This window comes from Emys orbicularis, chromosome 4 (assembly GCF_028017835.1).
Source record: "Emys orbicularis isolate rEmyOrb1 chromosome 4, rEmyOrb1.hap1, whole genome shotgun sequence".
In the NCBI taxonomy this organism is placed as follows: Eukaryota; Metazoa; Chordata; order Testudines; family Emydidae; genus Emys; species Emys orbicularis.
This window is the reverse complement of record NC_088686.1, coordinates 64,478,093-64,497,873: the sequence shown is the minus strand read 5'-3', so window position 1 is coordinate 64,497,873 and position 19,781 is coordinate 64,478,093. Positions and strand designations below refer to the sequence as shown.

General features: G+C 41.7%; 1 protein-coding gene across 1 annotated transcript in view; it reads left to right on the top strand.

Annotated features, from left to right (window-relative positions):
• The window catches only part of EHD4 (EH domain containing 4), a 58,815-nt gene that overhangs the window by 12,012 nt on the left and 27,022 nt on the right, over positions 1-19,781 (top strand). The window contains exons 2-3 of the mRNA XM_065402295.1: positions 9,218-9,394; positions 19,283-19,380. Coding sequence (XP_065258367.1) covers positions 9,218-9,394; positions 19,283-19,380 — 275 coding nt within the window. The remainder of the gene's footprint in view (positions 1-9,217; positions 9,395-19,282; positions 19,381-19,781) is intronic.

The following is a 19,781-nucleotide window of genomic DNA, read 5'->3' as shown; positions in this document are numbered from 1 at the left end:
TTCAACAGCAAACGTAATATTTTAACAAAACAAGCATATGAATTTTTGAATTTAGTTAAACATTCAAGTTTTTTAAAGTCTGGTTTCTTTTTGTTAAAATTGTTTTTAACTAAAATACTTAAATGAAATATTTAAAATAACAAAACCAAAAATTAAATCGACTATGTCAGCCAGGTCAACATGAGAAACTTAAAATATTGGCTTCTGCAGCTAACTCAGTCGTCTTCACCTTCATTTTCCTGTTTGTTCATAATCTGGAAAAGAAAAACAAGCTTTCCTGCTTTTTCAGGTCCCAAACGATCTCGCAATTTGGAATGAATTAGTCCAAAGGAAGAAAATATTCTTTCTACATCAGCAGAAGAAGCTACTGCTGTTAAAAGTGAGATTATCACTTCAACAGTCTCTGCATCCAAGTGCTTAAATGACTTCCACCAGTTCACTGATGTGACTCTTTAAAACAGCATCAGCAAACATATTTCTTGAATGGTTCACCCTTTGCTCTGAAGTTTATTATAGTTGGCATTATGGAGGGATGACTGATGGATGTCCATATCATAGCCAACTCCTCTTCTTCAGCAGTTAAGGTTTGACCCTGGTACTGAGTATTGAGAATATTTGCAAGAAAATGAGCTGGAGATAGTGCTTGTCCCATTCGTGTTTTTAATGCTTGTAATTTAACTCTGTCATTGCATATTTCTCTTTTTAAGATCTCACTCAGTTCCTTCCAAATTTCAACAGTGTCAGCAATAAAACAGCTATTTCCCTGCATTTTGTTCAAGGCTACAGAAATAGGCTTCAGGTACTCAGCATGTGTTCAACATTTCTCTTAAGCCCAATGTTGAGAACTTTGGCTGTGACAGTGCCATCTATTTTTTCATGATTTTGTTCACAAACTGTCATCAGATTATGCCAGTTCTTGATATAGTGCTCAAAACAGTCCACTACTGAGTTCCATTGCACGTCTTGTGGGAGAGTTAGCTTGATTCCTCCGACCTTTTTCAGAGCAGCTGCTGCAAAATGGTTGTTTCAGAAGTATTTTGCAATTTCAACAACATTAGTCTTTATTTCTGGAACACTGAAGTCTTTGGCTAGGAGGTGCATCAAATGAGCACTGCAACCCTATGTTATTAGCTTGGGACTCTCTTCTAAATAATTTCGTCTCATCTTGGATACATTTGCAGCATTGTCTGTGACCAAGCTGTGTACTAGACATTTGAATTTTTTCACAGTTTGTTATAGCTTTTACTGCTAATTCTTACAAGTATTCTGCTGTGTGGGCATTTCCTGATGTATCGATTGTTTCTGTAAGGAAGATATTCCCTTATTCTGTTGTCACACAAGCACATACAACAGGATCATTGTGGACATTGCTCCACCCATCAAGGCTCAGGTTAACAATTTTACCCTCTAGACCAGTGGTTCTCAAACTAGGGCCGCCGCTTGTTCAGGGAAAGCCCCTGGCAAGCCGGGCCGGTTTGTTTACCTGCTGCATCCACAGGTTCGGCCGATCGCAGCTCCGAGTGGCCGCAGTTTGCCACTCCAGGTCAATGGGGGCTGCGGAAAGCGGCGGCCAGTACATCCCTCGGCCCGCGCCACTTCCTGCAGCTCCCGTTGGTTTGTTGCATAAACAGGGCAATTTTTTCATCAATTACCTCTTTTTGTAATGTGCTGGTTCTTATCACAAACTTATCTATGGTTGTTTCTGGATGATGGAGATTTTTTTTTTTTCTTTTTGCTACAGGCGATATACTGTGGCTATGTGACATACATGATGTGACTGAAACACTATTATTGGCAGATAAATCTGAAACTATAGAAAATGATGGTGATCTTGAAGGTGGATAGTCTTCAGAATCCTATATGTTGAGGATGGATTCTCCTAAACAGAATAAGTCAATGCAGTTATTTAATTATTATTACCATACAGCTCATTTAGTATTACTCATTGCATTCACTGACACTCAGTACTACTTGAAAGGTGAAATTGTAAAAGGAAGATCTGCCTATTTCAGCTATTTATTTTTTATCACAACTGAATCTAAAATGATAGTACCATAGAGTAACAACTATATTTTTTGCTCAAACATAAGAATTCAAGATTAGTCCAGAAGGAAGACAGGCAATCCTTAAGAAAGAAGTGTGAAATAAAAAAGTTGACCAACCTGAAGATCCTGCATGTTCATCATCTGTTCATCATCTTCAGTGCAGCTTCCTCCTGAGAAGGAACACTTCTCATGATGCTGTTTCATTCGGGCAACCAGACCTTGCATTTCTTTGTTGCACTGTTTGTATTTTGCATGCATGCCTGTCTTACCCACAGGTAGAGAAACTTCATTTAAAATATTCCCAAACTGGGTCTCTTTTATAGTTTACTGCCATTATAGGTTTTCCCTTCTAGTGAGAGAATGGTATGATAGATCTCAAATCAATGAAGGCTACATTCAGAAAGACCTCAAGACTTCTGGAATATGCTGCTCAAACCGTTTGAATTTTGTTTCTACTGCCTGTCCCTCCCTTCTCCAATTTATCTCCAGACTTCTTCTCCTTGTCCAGATCTATTCCGCCCCGAATAATCTTCTATTCATTGAACTTTTTGAAACTTTGCACTTTTAGAGAGAGGTAAGGGATCGACTCTATGTACACAAATTTGCAGAAGGACAATGGGGTTGAGGTCTGTTATTTCTCACCTCTGTTTATTTTATTTAAAAACATTTTTGCTGTTAACAAGCATGTGATCTCTGGAGACACAAATGCACAGTCTGAGAACTGCAAAACTAAGCATCTCTGATGGTATCTTCTAGACTGAGCACTGAGTCCCATTGGGTAGATAGAAAGATTAACCTAAATAATCTATAAAGAAGCCCCTGGAATCCCATAAGATTGGGTCCCTAATCCATGAACTATTGGAACTCATTTACAAAACTTTTCTTAAACATTACATGAATATATTGTCTCATACTATAGAATTAGAATTTATAATCCCTACTCCATGATGAGATATCTTTGAGCTATAATGTATCTTAATTAAAACTATCTTTAGATAGGTTTTTTCCTCAAAAAAGCATTTTATCAAAAAAATCAAATTTAAATAAAAAAATCCGATTTCATTTATTTTATTTTATTTTTTTTTAATTCATTGATTTTTGTCCACCCTGTTTATTATCCTATCTGGTTATTGTATAGTAGTACGGTATTGATTGTTTGAGTATCTGACACTGCCAGAGAATGTCTAAAGAAGTATATAATTTAAAAACCAAACCAAACAAAATGTATTTTTAATTCAAATAATAAATCCAGCAAACATTCCTATTCATCATCCTCCCCCTGTTTTGTTTTGTTTTTTTAGGAAAAACTATCTTTATTTTAGGTTTAAACTGCGTAACAGCATACCCTTAATCCTTCTATTAGTCTCTCAATTTGTCATGGTTACTATAAAGAAGGAAGGAAATATTGTGCATTCAGTACCTCTTGGCAAGAGATTGCAAAACAAAAACAAAACAATTTTTTTTTTTGTGAAGGTGGAGGGAAATGGGGACAATTGACACTTTGTTATATCAAACAGGAACTAGCCCTTATGCTTTTGTAGTCAGCTATGGTGTTTGTTTTTTCTATTTAATGATCAAATAAATTTATACCCTATTCTAAAATCTTGTTGCGTCTCATTTTGATAATGTGAAGTTTAAGCATTTTTATACTACTAAATAGATGTATTTTAAAACTAGAAGGGTCTGACTTTTTAAAAAACTAATCAAGGCAAAGAAATTCAGAATTAAAACTTTCTCTCCTTAGTCTGCCAAGTTTAGCTTTGTTATTATATTCAGTGTTATGGTGCAATGGTACACTTAACTTTTTTTGTTCCCCATAGCCAGTGTCAAGCATTGAGGCAGGATTTTAAAACATTTATGTCGGAGTTACACTTTCAAAATGTGGGAGCATATCAAATCTTGGGTTTGCAAAGGGTGGGTATATGAGTATATTTAATCTGATTGTGGGGAAGAACTGACAATGGCCCCGTGTCTACCATGGTTTGGATAAGATTTATGATACTTTTTAATCTCTGTGGATTTGTAAAGATTAAATTTATCGTTCACTGACATCAAATGTCATGAGTTTTCTTTCAGAGCAGAATTCCCACACTTAAACAAACATCCTCTGCCTGGACTAAAGAGCCCAGTTTATAAAACAAAAATAGAGGTTTTGTGACTGGAGGCTATTTTGAGTGGAAGGTCCGAAGGGAGGAAAGAAGCCTTCCATTGTGTTTCCACATGTCATAATAATTGCTAGCTAGAGCAGCCTTGCTTAACGTTGCTGAGAAGCAGTTAGCTTGTGCTAATGCAGTAGTTCAGCATAACTGAAGCAATGCACTTTAAAGGTTGATCACCATGTCATGAACTCTGCCTAATCCTTGGCACATCTAATTTTGAAATGAAGTTTCCCACAGTTTGGCTTCAAGCTCTGCAACGAGGTCTTGGGAAGACCTTACAGCATTCATTATAAGTGCAGGAAGACTGCACCTCATGTAGAAGGAAAGCTTGCAGTCCACAGGATGTGTGTGGCATGAACTAGTCTGTCTGTGAGACACATGCTATTTTAAAATAGTCTTCCTGTAAACTCTTGGACTCCTTCTCTACTGATCTTTGCTGACAAGGCCATGAGATCACTGCCGTTATACTGTACGTCTGGGTGTTTTCCTGTGTTAACATAATGTATTGTACAAAAAACACTGTAGTTTTTCACTCTTAGTGAGACTGCCCTCTCCTTTCATGTGGCTGGGTGAGACTGGTGTTTGTACATTGAGAGGAAATGTGCTAAATAAAACTGGTAGTCAGTATCTGGTTCTGTTCTGGACTCTGGCTCAGTCATACAGCAAGTCTGTGGCAGTCACTTAAACTGAGGCAAAGAGGTTTCCTGTCTGCAGATATGCATAATATCTGTCTTACCAGGGTGTTACATATGTATCTTCAGTATTTCTAGTGTGCCTATCAGTGTAGTATATAGGGTCAATTGTGTGAAGCGTAATGTATGGAAAGTGATTTGAAATCCTTGGATGGAAGTCAATATTGAAGTATAAATTATTGCTACTATGAGGGCTTGGTTTTCAAAATTTTGTGTAATTGTGAAACTAAGTTGTAGATGCAGTTACCATGGCTTGCATGTGCAAGTTTGGTAGTTGCCCACACATGGCGATTGTATGTGAATATGTAAATATCTTGAATTTGCACATTTATGTTGTTATAATGGAAAATCTGTTCATAAAGGTCTTTCCTGAGAGGTGCTCAATACTGTTCAACTCCCACTGAATTCATTTGGAGTTGCAGCCCAGCAGTTTCCTGAGCAAGCTCTAGATATCCAAAAAGAAATCACAAAAGAAGATGTGGGAGAGGGGAATATCTGGGGCAAATCCTCTGTCATCAAGGTGCCTGACATGTTGATGAGCGGTAACGGTATCTAAGGGACATTATCCTGTAATCTGATCTAGGCTGGTGGACACCTGCGCAATGGGTCTCCTCAGAGACCTGTGGATTCATCTATGTGGCTCTGATTTGCAGAACTGGGGATTAAGATTGTTGCTGCCACTTTGTAAGCTTTATGTTGTGTGTGTCACCATCTTCTGAATCACCATCTTCCATCAGCAGGAGTCTCTGGAAATGCTGATTCATAGCAAAATAGGAGACTTAGAACCAAAAATAGAGACTCTTTTTGAAGAGCAACATCAGTGAAAAGGAAATCCTTATTTGAAAGCGAAGTACAGTATACCTGATCTATGGAACTCACTTCTGCAGCTACTGATACAAAGAATTTTAGATTAAAAAAGATTAATACACTAGCACCTGCAGTTATAAGTGTTATCTAAGGACTAGATGTCAACTGTCCTAGATGTCTTGACCATCTTGATTATCACTACAAAAAGTTTTTTTCCTGCTGATAATAGGTCATCTTAATTAATTAGCCTCTTAGAGCTGGTATGGCATCTTCTCTGTATGTGTGTGTATATATATATATATATATATATATACACTCTTATTATATGTTCCATTCTATGCATCCGATGAAGTGGGCTGTAGCTCACGAAAGCTTATGCTCAAATAAATTTGTTAGTCTCTAAGGTGCCACAAGTACTCCTGTTCTTTTTACGAATACAGACTAACACGGCTGCTACTCTGAAACCTGTCTAGATGCTGAAACTGAATCCATGTGGTTGCAGGGATGTGCAGATCCATTTTCACTATTTAGACCTTAGCTACAATATATCTGAGCATAAAGTGACTGTCCCTGAGCTCAAGAATGCATACTATTCTCTCTCTGCACCCCCACCTCTACCAAATAAATAACATAGTCATGGCATTGGAGCATTAAGCAGAAGCTGATATAGGTCACTCCTGGAAGCAGAACAATGTAGTTGACGGACTTTGGCCTGTTCTGATATCATGGTAGTAAATAGGAGATTCAGAGAAGGAGAGAGAGAGAGAGAGAGAGAGAGAGAGAGAGACTCTCTTCTAATCTTTTGGCTCTTACATGTCATCTTTCTGGTTTTGGTCTGTATGAGTTAAATAGTAGTTCTTCCCCTGCACCATTCCTCCAGATTTTAGACCTCAAGTAAGATGATGGAGTTGTTCCCTGTAGGTTGTACAATATAAGTTTGGTGCTACTTGAAGCAAGTTTACCGAGGCTGGTGAAGAGATACTATTTCAAAGCTATCATACTTTTAGTTCCTTGAATTTAACTTCTTTGTACCAATATTATAAGGCTTTGGTTGTTTGGGTTCTGTTGAACTGAAGGCAGAGTGAAGCGGGAATTGTTTAACAAGTGGAAAAGCTCCATGGAATGTATATGCAGCTACAGCAGTCTTGAAGTAAGATTAAATTAGTGCTGTTTTATAAAATGACACACAACCTACCAAACCATTGCTAAATATTGACCCCAAAGTAGCAGCGTTGTCCAGGCTCCCACCCACTGAATGCTCAGAGCATTCTGCCGCTGGCTGTCAGAGCAATGGTACTACCACCAAAGCCTGAAGAATTGTCCTGATAGGTCCAATTTTGATTATTTTAAGCTGTTGACAGTGGCAATCCACAAATGTGCCCTAAATTGTAGTAAGTCGTGATTGGCTTTAAATACACCAATTCTGTGGGAAACCCACGAACCTAGTAATTCTTGATTAATCAGATTCTCTTTGTTTGATGGAGACTCTTGAATTACTAAATCCTCAATTGTTTTCCTAGGTGCAATTCTTCAAGGGTATTTCTAAGGTAGTTCTGCTGTTCATGTTATGAATAGGGAGTTAGAGCACAATTTTCTTGAAGCTAAGCAGGGCTCATTGTAGTTGCTCTTTCCTTCTCTGAATCTGGAAAAATGGGTAAGCCGGTGTATGCTGCAAAAGCGCATGTTACTTAATAAACTGAATTTTGCTATTAATATTGGCCTCAAATTGGGAATACTTCCCCATTCAGAAAAGCATGGAAGCCTGTCCTCAACTTTTAAGCATGTGCTTAAGTTCCATTGAAATTAAGCACTTAAGCTGGTCCATGAAGGAGGCTGTCCTGCCTTTGGCAGTAGCCTATCCCTGGTGATTCAGTGGGAGATGGAAAACCCATCATAATGCTGCTAGGCAATTGTGCAATGCTGTACTAGGAAGGAAATTGTCTTCAACTGAGATGCATATATGTGCCTTAGGACAGAAATTAGTTCTGCAATTGGAACTTAGTTAACAATTCTGTTATACAATTCAGACTCAAATTCACCTCCCGTTCCTCCATGTGTTGGCTCTACAAGTGTTACCAGAAGAAAAGTTTACTTACGTATGTTACTAAAATCAGCAGATATGACTGAATTCAGCCAGCAGTCAGATCTGTTCAGGAAGTTGGTGTCATTTTCACATGATCGCTTTTCTGACCATGTCCGCAAGTTTAAAAACCCCTCTTTCTATAGGCGTTGTTGTTAGCAGCACACATACAAACTTAAATACACATGTGCTAAATGAGACTTCCTAATGTATGCATTGCTGTATTTGCTGGCAGCAGTCATGTGCAGCAGCATACCTTGAATTAACTACAACTTTGTGTAGTCATGCTTGAGTCACTAACTGGTGAAGTGAATCTTATAGTTGAGGGCATGTTTTTATCTATGGTTTTACAGGGGAGGATTGACTTTCATTATTCTGACTTTATATGACTTTAGTGACCTAGACAAATGGGGGATTGGGCCAAAAGAAATCTGATCAGGTTCAGCAAGGACAAGTGCAGAGCCCTGCACTTAGGAAGGAAGAATCCCATGCACCACAACAGGCTGGGGACCAACTGGCTAAGCAGCAGTTCCACAGAAAATGACCTGGGGATTACAGTGGACAAGAAGCTGGATATGAGTCAGCAGTGTGCCCTTCTTGCCAAGGCCAATGGCATATTGGGCTGTATTAGTAAGAGCATTGCCAGCAGATCGAGGGAAGTGATTATTCCCCTCTATTTGGCACTGGTGAGGCCACACCTGGAGTATTGTGTCCAGTTTTGGTCCCCCCCAGTACAGAAAGGATGTAGGCAAATTGGAGAGAGTCCAGCAGAGGGCAACGAAAATGATTAGGGGCCTGGGGCACATGACTTATGAGGAAAGGCTGAGGGAACTGGGGTTATTTAGTCTGCAGAAGAGAAGAGGGATTTGATAGCAGCCTACAACTACCTGAAGGGAGGTTCCAAAGAGGATGGAGCTAGGCTGTTCTCAGTGGTGGCAGATGACCAAATAAGAAGCAATGGTCTCAAGTTGCAGTGGGGGAGGTCTAGGTTGGATATTAAGAAACACTATTTCACTAGGAGGTTGGTGAAGCACTTGAATGGGTTACCTAGGGAGGTGGTGGAATCTCCATCCTTAGAGATTTTTAAGGCCCAGCTTGACAAAGCCCTTGCTGGAATGATTTAGTTGGTGTTGTTCCTGCTTTGAACAGGGGATTGGACTAGATGACTTCCTGAGGTCTCTTCCAACCCTAATATTCTATGATCTGCTTTTTGTCAAAAGTTGGAATTCCAGTTTTACACTCCGACAACTATTTCTTGCCAAGAAAAATAGTGAAATGCATAAAAAGTTTAGTCCCTGATGGTGGTTAGACTAAGGGGGTATATGTCTCTTGAATTTTATTTCTTTAATTATAAAGAAAATGGCAGTATTTTTTTTTTTTTAACCTAAATGCTTGCTCATCTTCCTTTTCCTTTTTATAATTCCCCTTCCCTAGGTACCTATTAGAACAGGACTTTCCAGGCATGAGGATCGGACCAGAGCCTACCACAGATTCTTTCATTGCTGTGATGTATGGAGATACAGAAGGGAGTACTCCTGGAAATGCTTTGGTTGTGGACCCCAAGAAGCCATTCCGTAAACTCAGCCGCTTTGGAAATGCTTTTCTGAACAGGTAAGGGCAGGCTCATTGCTGGCCTTTTGTTTTTAAGTTTAAAATTCCATCCGTCTCTGTCGTTTACTAAGACTACTCATTTTCTGCTATATTCCTTTCTAACAATACAAATGATACATATTCAAATGCAGCAACTAGCAATTGGGAATTGTTATAAAAATTAATATTTAAAGATTAAAATACCATGTAGTGAATTTTTAACATGGAGCTGAATGTATAAAATCACAACAGTTGACTGTGAAGGGAGATAACATGCAATAAACAAACATTATAATAGTGATCCAAACTACACAAAAATATAAATATGATGTATGTTCAGTTACAGGAACTTGACTTGTCGTTATGAAAAGTAATTCACAAAAAGCTGCTTAAAGGTCTCTTCAGCCAAACATCTCTTGGGTGTGAGAGTTTCAGCAATACATAACTCTAGAGCAGACTTAGCCCTAGCTGGCCTTCTCTACCTTAGAGAGTGGAATGTGTAGATTAGCACCAACGTAAGTACCAATGGTGCTGTGTGTCCACACCAGCTATGCTCTTTCGGATACAGATTGGTTGTAGTTTTGGTCAGCATCCATTATTGTGCTCTGGATACCACAGTTCCTGGCACAGCCCTCTAGAGCAGTGGTTTCTGGAGATTTAAAAGACCTCCTAAGAGGGACAACATTTGAAAAATTCCACATGATTTGTGTGCACTTCCAAGCTGCAAGTGATGAATTTTGACGAGTGGAATAGATGAAGACAGCCCTCAAGGGTTTTGATAAGACAGCGTAGTACTGGGATTTGGGTGGTTTATTATTATAATTTTTTTATTTTATTTTGCATAAATGTGGGATTTTTAACTGCTTGAAAGCTTTGCAACCTGGAGCACGTAGTACTCCTGGGGAAATTCTGCTTCACTGCGCATGAGCAGAATTGATGTCCCCTGCAGATTTCTTTCCTTCCCTGCAGAAAAATGACACTCTGACGGGGAAGCAAAGGGAAGCTACAAGAGCGGTCATGCAACCCTCCCCGGCAGTATGTTTCAGGTGCCCAGGGCAGCCGGCAGAAAGGTAAATCACTGTGGGGCAGGAGGCAGGACTGGGGAAGACCCAGCTGGTGGCTCATACTCTGCGCTGGGCTCAGCTGCTAGTCACAGCTGGGCTGGGGAGGGCAGGACTTCCTCTTCTCCTGCACAGCATCCGGGGCCAGTTCAAACCCACCCCCAGATTTCTCCCCCGGCTGCAGGAAGCTCTGCAAACTCCCCACACACACACTTCTTGCACCCATCACTCCTCAGCTGCAGGGGGAGGGATCCCTGTACACCCAGACCCCCTGCTGAACTCTAACCCCCACTCCCATATAACCCCCCCGCTGAACCTCAATCACCTTCACCTGGACCCCCCTGCAGAGTCCCATTTCTGTTGCATTCAGAACCCCCAACCAGCCCCTGTGGATCCAGATCCCCCCCGCACCCGGATCCCCCACTGAGCAGCCCACACCCAGATTGCCTCACACAGAATCCTCTCAACCCACAACTGGATTCCCCCACATTAAGCCCCTCCACACTTGAATCCTGCCTTGCCGAGCCTGCCTGCCCGCACAGAGGGGCAGGGCCCTGTGGTGTTTCTGGGGCAGGCTGGGTCCTTGCGCTGTGTCAGGATTGTGTGCAGCCTCACTGCTGAGTCCGTGTCCTGGGAGGGGAGCGGCACAGTGATCTCCCATCTCTGTGCAGCCAGTGGCATGTGCTCCCCAGTGCCATGCTGGAGCCTCCACATTTATTTGACAAATAAAATTTGTCAGAATTTGCAGAATTTTAAAATATTGTGTGCAGAATTTTAATTTTTTTGGTGCAGAATTTTAAATTTTTTGGCACAGAATGCCCTCAGGAGTAACATAGACTATATTTATGTATTGGGTCAAATCCCACAGCCCCTGCTGAGTTAAAACTCTCAGTGACTTCAGTGGACAGAGTAAGCACTTCATGAACCAGCCTTCTTTTATTTTCCTGCTGTACTCAGTGGTGGTTTGAAGAGGAAGCCAGGACCTGCAAGACAAATTAAGTTAAATTGGTTCCCTTCTAACACGAGTGCTTCCTGTTCGGCTGATAAACTCTGTCTTGTGCTTTAGCAGAGCTGTTAGAATGCAGTTTTTATTCATGGAAGAAAGGTTGTGTCTGCTTGAAGCCAAGCAGACTGTCAGTTTGCTAAGAAATGAATTTATGTAAATAACTACGGCAGCTCTCTGGGCAGCTGCAGTTAAGCTTTATTTAAAATGTATTTTTGTGGCAAACACTGCTTGCTATTGTGACCAAAGCTCTGGTCTCCACTGCATGTTCCTCTATTCTTTCTTCACAAGACAGTGTAGTACTGTGTACTATTCTGTATACCAAGCAATCCATGAAAGCCATGTACACCTCTACCCCAATATAACGCAACCTGATATAACACGAATTCGGATATAACGCGGTAAAGCAGCGCTCCGTGGGGGCAGGGCTGCGCACTCCGGTGGATCAAATCAAGTTCGATATAATGCAGTTTCACCTATAACGCGGTAAGAATTTTTGGCTCCCGAGGACAGCGTTATGTCGAGGTAGAGGTGTATATGAGAAGTATGTAGTAAACAGTACTTATACAATACACTACTGATTAAACAGACACATAGTAATAGTGAACATTTGCTGACATAAATAGGATGACCTAGATTCTTTACTAAATCACCCCATAGCTAACTGTCTCAGCCCCTGAGTTGCCCCTAAGGAAGGCTGTGTTCCTGGCTGAAAAGAAAACTTATCGGACATGGCTACTGACTAAATTATTAAAATACATGCACTGCTTTGGTTGTCATGGTGCAAGATACTCTACTGCGATGCGATTATAAGCCAGCAACCTTTGCCTCCCTGATACTTACAAGCTCCCTGTCAGCGTGTCCAAAATTGTTGCAAAAAATTATCATTCATCTGTTATTCCGACCATGTTACTTTTATCTCCAAATCCCTCAACTGCCTCCACTTACCCTATCAAGTTTAAACTTCTTAAATTTGCATTCGAGGACTCGCATAACTTCCACCTTCCCTGTATCTCAGATCTTGTTACTTATTTTCCCTCCCTCATCCCCTTTACGTTACTGGTATTGAAAATCTTGGCATCCCATTGTATTATTTTTCCATTTCTATCTTTTTTGGCCTTGCTCTGTGCTGCTCCCTTTGGTGGGAACAGCCTTCCAATCCCAATACAGTAACTCCTCACTTAATGTTGTAGTTATGTTCCTGAAAAAATGCGACTTTAAGCAAAACGATGTTAAGCTAATCCAATTTCCCCATAAGAATTAATGTAAATGAGGGGGTTAGGTTCCAGGGTAATTTTTTTCACCAGACAAAAGACTATATTTTATATATATGTATAATATATACACGCTCACACACACAGTATAAGTTTTAAACAAACAATTTAATACTGTCAAGTATCAGAGGGGTAGCCGTGTTAATCTGGATCTGTAAAAAGCGACAAAGAATCTTGTGGCACCTTATAGACTAACAGACATATTGGAGCATAAGCTTACAGTGATGATGATTGTGAAGCTTGGTTGAGGTGGAGGAGTCAGAGGGTGGGATATTTCCCAGGGAATGCCTTACTGCTAAATGATGAACTAGCAATTGGCTGAGCCCTCAAGGGTTAACTCTCACACTCTACAAGGCAGCAGGAATGGAGGGAGGGGAGACAGCATCTCAGACAGAGACACACACCATGTGTGAGAGAGAGAGATGCGCATTTCCCCTTTAAGTACTCTGACCCTACTCTTAAGTACACTGCCTTGTTAATTAGATCAGCTTGCTGAGACCACAGCTGCTGCCAGCAAGCTCCCTCCATCCTGAGCCCTGTCGTGTGTGTCCCCTGCTCTATGGAAGATAGTGTAAGCGGGGTGCAGGAACGAGGGGAGGGGGACACCCTGACAACCCCTCTCTTCCTCCCCTCCCTCCCGCACAGCAAGCAGGAGTCTCGGGGAGCAGCTTCAAGGCAGAGGGCAGGAGCAGCACATGGCAGTGGGGGGAGGGACAGCTGAACTGCCTGCAATTGATAGCCTGCTGGGCAGCTGCTGCACAGGGAACTTAAGGGAGCAGGGAGCTGATGGGGGGCTGCCGGTCCACCCGGGTTCCAAGCCCCCACCAGCTAGTTGCAATGGGCTGCTCTTTCTGCAAGCAGTGGACAAAGCAGGCGGCTGCCAAACGACGTTAGAAGGGAGCATTGCACAACTTTAAACGAGCATGTTCCCTAATTGATCAGCAACGTAACAACGAAACAACGTTAACCGGGACGACTTTAAGTGAGGAGTTACTGTACTCCAGGACCCCCTGTGACCTGGGGTGTCTGGGGTAGCCATGTGGCTTGTTCTTCCTTTGTCCCAAACACAAGCTTCACAGCACATGGCATGGAAAAGCCTTAGAGTTCTCTGTCCATAGACACATGCCCCAACATGTCTTGCTGACTCATAAGGTGTATCCCCTGGCTCCTTTCCCTAGGTTTATTGTTCCGCTGATGACCCTTGATGGACCATCGAACAGGCTAGGCAGTGCTTATGCCAGTCTGTCTGGGGGTGTCACCCAGAAACACAGCACAAGTTTGGAAATACAGATATACCGTTCATATCTATAACTCATAATACAAAGGTGATACAAACATATAAACAAGATTATCATACTTGGCCAATTGTAGGGTTACCATATTTCAGCAAGCAAAAAAGAGGACGGGAGGAGCCCCGCCCCAGTCCTGCCCTAGCCCCGCCCCTGCCCCTTCCACTCCCTCCCACTTCCCGCCCCCCTCAGGATCCCCAACCCTCCCCCTGCTCCTTGTCCCCTGACTGCCCCCTCCTGGGACCCCTGCCCCTAACTGCCCCCCAGGACTCCACCCCCTACCTAAGCCTCCCTGCTCCTTGTTCCCTGACTGCCCCCTCCTGAGACCCTCCCCCCATCCTAACTGGCCCCCTAGGACCCTACTCCCTACCTGCCCCCTGACTGCCCCAACCCTTATCCACACCCCCACCCCCAGACAGACCCCCGGGACTCCCATGCCCCATCCAACCACTCCCCACCCCCTGACAGCCCCCCCCAGAACTCCCGACCCATCTAAACCCCTCTGCTCCCTCTCCCCTGACTGCTCTGATCCCTCTCCCCACCCCTGCCCCCTGACAGCCCCCCCGCTCCTTGTCCCCTGACTACCCCTCCTGGGACCCCTGCTCCTAACTGCCCTCCAGAACCCCACCCCCTACCTAAGCCTCCCTGTTCCTTGTCCCCTAACTGCCTCCTCCTGAGACCCCCCACCCTAACTGCCCCCCCCAGGATCCTACCCCCTACCTGTACCCTGACTGCCCAAAACCTTATCCACACCCCCACCCCCAGAAAGCCCCCCCCGAACGCCCAACCTCCGCCCCCTCCAGAACCTCCCTGCCCCTTCTCCGACCCCCTGGCCCCCTTACTCTGCCGCTCAGACCAGCGTGCCGGGGAGGAGGAGCAGGGGGAGGAGCTCCAGACTGCCGGTGCGAACGGCCGGCTGGTGATCTGCAAATGCAGGGAGGGAGGGAGTGCTCTCAGCTGCAGGGGAGAGGAGGGGGAAGTGGAGGAGGGGCTCTCTCTGGCTGTCGGAGCCCCATGTAAGTGGCACCATCCGTCCGGCTGCCCTGTCAGCAGCGCGTGCTCTGCGGGGGCGGGGGGAAGTCCGGACATTTACAAATTCCCCCCGGACGCTATTTTTAACTCTAAAAGCCGGACATGTCCGAGGGAATCCGGACGAATGGTAACCCTAGCCAATTGTAACATTTTCGCAGATACCTTACATGGCGTATCTGGTCAGTTTCATTGCATTTTATAACATTGGTATCAATAACATTACAAAGTGTTGCACATATTCCATACAGTGTCACACCCCTCCTTTTTTAAGAATTCAGATCTTTCTTAAAGACTCATGTTCCATAAGGCCCACATCAGTCAAATGTAACGTAAGAGAGGAAATAGTGACTGAGAGAATGGAGAAGTTAGCAAACAAACAAGAATGCAGCAGTACCATCAAGAGTTGTACATAATGAACCTAACAGGCCTATTATTATTATTATTATTATTATACTTTTATTCCTCCTTACTTTTTGTTGCTCTTGATAGTAGTTGACATGTCTAAAACTAAATTACAGGTTCCTAGGTGCAGCGACAATACCTCTTTTTTGTTCTGTAAAAAAAACCTAGGTAGCATGCCCTTGGGTGCTGATGAAGTACTCAAGAATGAAAATTGCTACAAGGTTACAGAAAAAATTGTATGATATTAATTTGCATTTGAGAAATAGCATGTGATTATGTAATTAAAAGGGCATGTGGTAATGCATACAGTGTACACCAGAAGGTGGAGTTAAGAATGTAAGTGCAACCTTAATTTGCTTTTTTTTAAAAAACAGGTTTTGATTGCGTATCTGAGCAGCCTTGATGTTCTCAGCATAGTTTTACGTACGGGTTATTCAATAAAAGTGAATGTAGCTTTCTGACAGTAAAGCAAAACTTAGTTTTCAGTTTCAGATACTACAACTGCTTTTTAGGCAAACTTTCTAAAATTGTTGCAATCCAAAATAATTATAAATTTGGCTCACTTCTTATTTCCAGACCAATGTACATCAGCTTCAGCTTTCACCTAGTCTATTCTTGCTAAGGACCACTGCTCTACTTGTAGACAAAGGAGATACATTCAAATCAGGAATGGCATGAAATGGAAGATGGTATATGTTGGTAAATTGATCTTTGTAGCCTGGCACTTATTTGCTCCTTCTTGATTTATTATCTTTTGAGAGGGTTGGCAAGTGTGCTGTCATCTACAAGATTCTTTCTGCAATATACCCAAGGTTTCTTGTTGTTTCCATTATGATGAAGACGTCTCACTTTTACACTTGCAGTGATACTCTGATATCACTGCTTGTACTTGTGTTTCGGTACTTGTATGTTTAATTTCAAATGTGGAAAATATGGAATGAAAACCCTATGTATGGTGCTAATGAGGAGGAAACGTTCATTGTTGTACTTATGGCACTGCAACACTGTGTTTACAACAACTTTGTAAACCTGTTTTTTGGTGCATGTCTGTTTGCTTCTGGACAGTTAAGTGCAATAGCAAGGTGTATATGAGACAAATGTGCTTTGAGACTTATCTCAGAACTAGAATTTATTGCATTTCAGGTGCATAGCATAGCTTTTTCTTAAAACTTGTCATAAAAAGCAGTTTAAAATGATCATGCTGTTATAGTTACATTTACAGTTTGAAACTTTTATATGAAATATTAGACTGACCTAACTTTTGTGGAAATATTTTTGTAACCTGGCTCCACTTTGCTTTCAGGTCATAGGCTAATCTAGAAACTGCAGCCAGCCATTTCTAACTTCAATTTGTACTCCTGTTTATCACTCCTTTTCTAGATTGTCCTCTTCCGTATCCTATTAATGCTTCTTGTGTGATCTGCAGTGTTATCCCCACGTCTAACTATAGATCTTGTTTTGCCTGTACAACCTGTCACTGCTGTTATGTCATTTGGCTTGTGGAGAAATTTGAACATTGTAGCATTGTTCAGCTGAAATAAAGGTTCTTCTTTCTCATAAGATGGATGCCAAATTTTCTAGTTGATACTAAACAGCCACCAGGCTTTCTACATAAAGGTGAGATGGTGTGAAAGTACGTGGATTAAGAAAAAATTCAGTCTCTATAATATTTCTAATAAAAGAAGGTGTTTTCACCTTGTATATATTGGCCATTGCTCTCCTTTTGTCCTCTTGATCGTCTAGTTTATATTTTAGGAGTCAAGTCTTGCATCTGATGTATGTTTACATTTTTGTATTTCCTTGACTGTTGTTGCCTGTGTAGTGTTGTTCCTCAGAATCCGGCCAGTTTTGTGCTTTTTGGTGCATTGTTTCCTTTATTATCTCTGCTGTTGGGAAGTGAAGGGCAAAGATTTTTTAATAGCAGTGTCTCACTGACCTTTCAAAAGCAGCACATGAACTTGCAAAACCTTTACTTAAATAGATAAGGTTACTTTGATGTTTGCAGAATTTGCTATATTTAGTACTCCTTTGTATTCTCTATAGTAATTATGGAGATACTGAGATAATGGTGTTTACTTAACATGTGCTATTGGAAAGTCAAGGTGGTTGTGCCTTTCTGAATCAGAAGGGATGACAGATACAACAGAGTTTGGTTTCCTGACCGATGCCTTTTAATGGATAAAAGCAAGGAGTTTCTCTGTGCGTTTTCTCCAATATCATTACTTCTAAAGGTCACCTGGAAAATAAGACAAGGCTTGAGTTTTGTTGATAGCTTCTAACTTGGGTGCCTCCAATTCTCCTGGATCTTCCAGATCTTCTGTCTTAGAAGCAGGAGCATATTCTCCATCTGGACTTGAAATTTCTGCAGTTGGCTGCCTGGACCATACTATACTAACACATTTTGACTTTGATTGCGGTATGTTTTGTTAGAGAGCCATGAATTCTACACAGTATATTACAGAACATTCTTTCTTTAGACAGCTCAGAAGAAAATTGTTTTAGCATCTGCCTCTATGCTGGACTATTTACTATCATAGGCCAGTTTGGCCTTTAAGTACAAGGTTCATTATTTGGCTATATCAGCTTATATATCTATTCAAAGATCTTCCTTCTTCAGACATCTACTGTCTGAAGCACCACTTTCTTGGGACTTGCCAAGATGAAGGCACTACTTGCCAAGGTGAGGGCACTACCATTTGAATTTTGGGAGAATGGCCACTGTGCTGTCTCTGAAAACCCTGTTACTGATATCATTAATGTCAGCCACGAGAGTCAGTGAGATCCAAGATCTATTGGCTGACTCTCCTTACAGTGTTCCATAAGGATAAGATGTTCCTACTCACTTGCTAAATTTCTGCATAAAGCTCTGAAGGTGATTTTTTTTCTCCATTTGAAATAATTAGCCTGTCTGTATTTTATTCCCCTATATTACACATTTTACCAGAGGGGGATAGGCTTCACTGTCCCGTTGTTGATAGGGCCCTGAGCTACTACCTAAATAAGGCAAGTCTTGTGCAGGTCTCCTAGGCTATTGATGACATACAGGGATAGCTTTTCCCTTTAGATTTATCAGCACTTGGAAAGTGTCAAAGTGGCTCATATTTTATATACAAGCCTGTTATGAACTTGCAGATGATATAGTACCCAAAGGCCTTAAACTATATTTTTCCAGGTCAGAAGCACCCTGCCTGAGCACTTTCTAACACAGTGGTGTATAAGGCTGGTCTTTGGAGTTCTATGTGTATGTTTAAGCAGGACTACTCTCTTGATTTGACAGTTTATTACAACTCTGGTATCTCTATAGCTTTCTACCTGCCTTCCTCAGATTTTTAGAGTCTCTGGGATTTTTACTAAATGGAAAGGAACTGAGGCCATAGCTGTATATATGCAGTAACTTTGCACCCGGCATTTGGTTTCTTGCCATGGCAAGTGTGTGATCCATTGTTGCCATCCCTAACGATTTTATCAAGTGTTTCATTATCGTTGGTATTTTTAGTACAGCCTCAGCAACTGGAGGCAGGTGGTTACATGAGAATCTCAGAATTTTATTTTTTTTAATGAAAGTTTCTGGCTCTAATTGCTGCAGAAAAAAGCCTGAAAATGTGAATGAAGTGTACCTTAGGGGCTCAGAAACTCGAAGGCAAATTAAAGGAACACCAAAAGAATTATTTTTTAAAATCTCATGATTGAACATTTGTGGTAGGCAATACAGTGAGCCCAATGTTCACTGCTTTACAAAAAGGTCCACCTTTGTTAAGAGTACATGGACTCAAGAGTGGGGATTTCTACAGGCAATCTAACCAAGAACTAGAGCTGCTGTAAATAACTTCTTTCCTCCTTCCCTGCAGGTTCATGTGTGCTCAGTTACCTAATGAGGTTCTGAAGAGCATCAGCATCATTGATAGTCCCGGCATTCTTTCAGGAGAGAAACAGCGCATCAGTAGAGGTGAGCTGAAGCAGTCAAAGTAACTAACACCTCTAACGACCTGTTCTGCTGTACTGTGAAATTGGTCCCACTAATCTTTCTTAAGGGCCTGCTCCAGTGGCTTGGAAATGGTGCAGTTCCACTGTGATGTGGGAGACCTGTGTGTAAATTGTCCCTTTTTGGGTCTCTATGCTGAACAAATGTTACAAAGTCTGTTGCAATCAATGTTTTGAGGTTAGCTGTAGAGATTGGGATCAATGTTCCATTCATGTTGAGTGGTGCAGGGGCTTTTGTTATTGTGCTGAAATGCACCAAAGCACTTTAATTTAAAAAAAAAAAAGCATCGTATTGAATTTTCAGAGTCTATCAAACACAGCCCCTCAATGTATATAAAACTAAAGAAACAACCAACAAGAAACTTC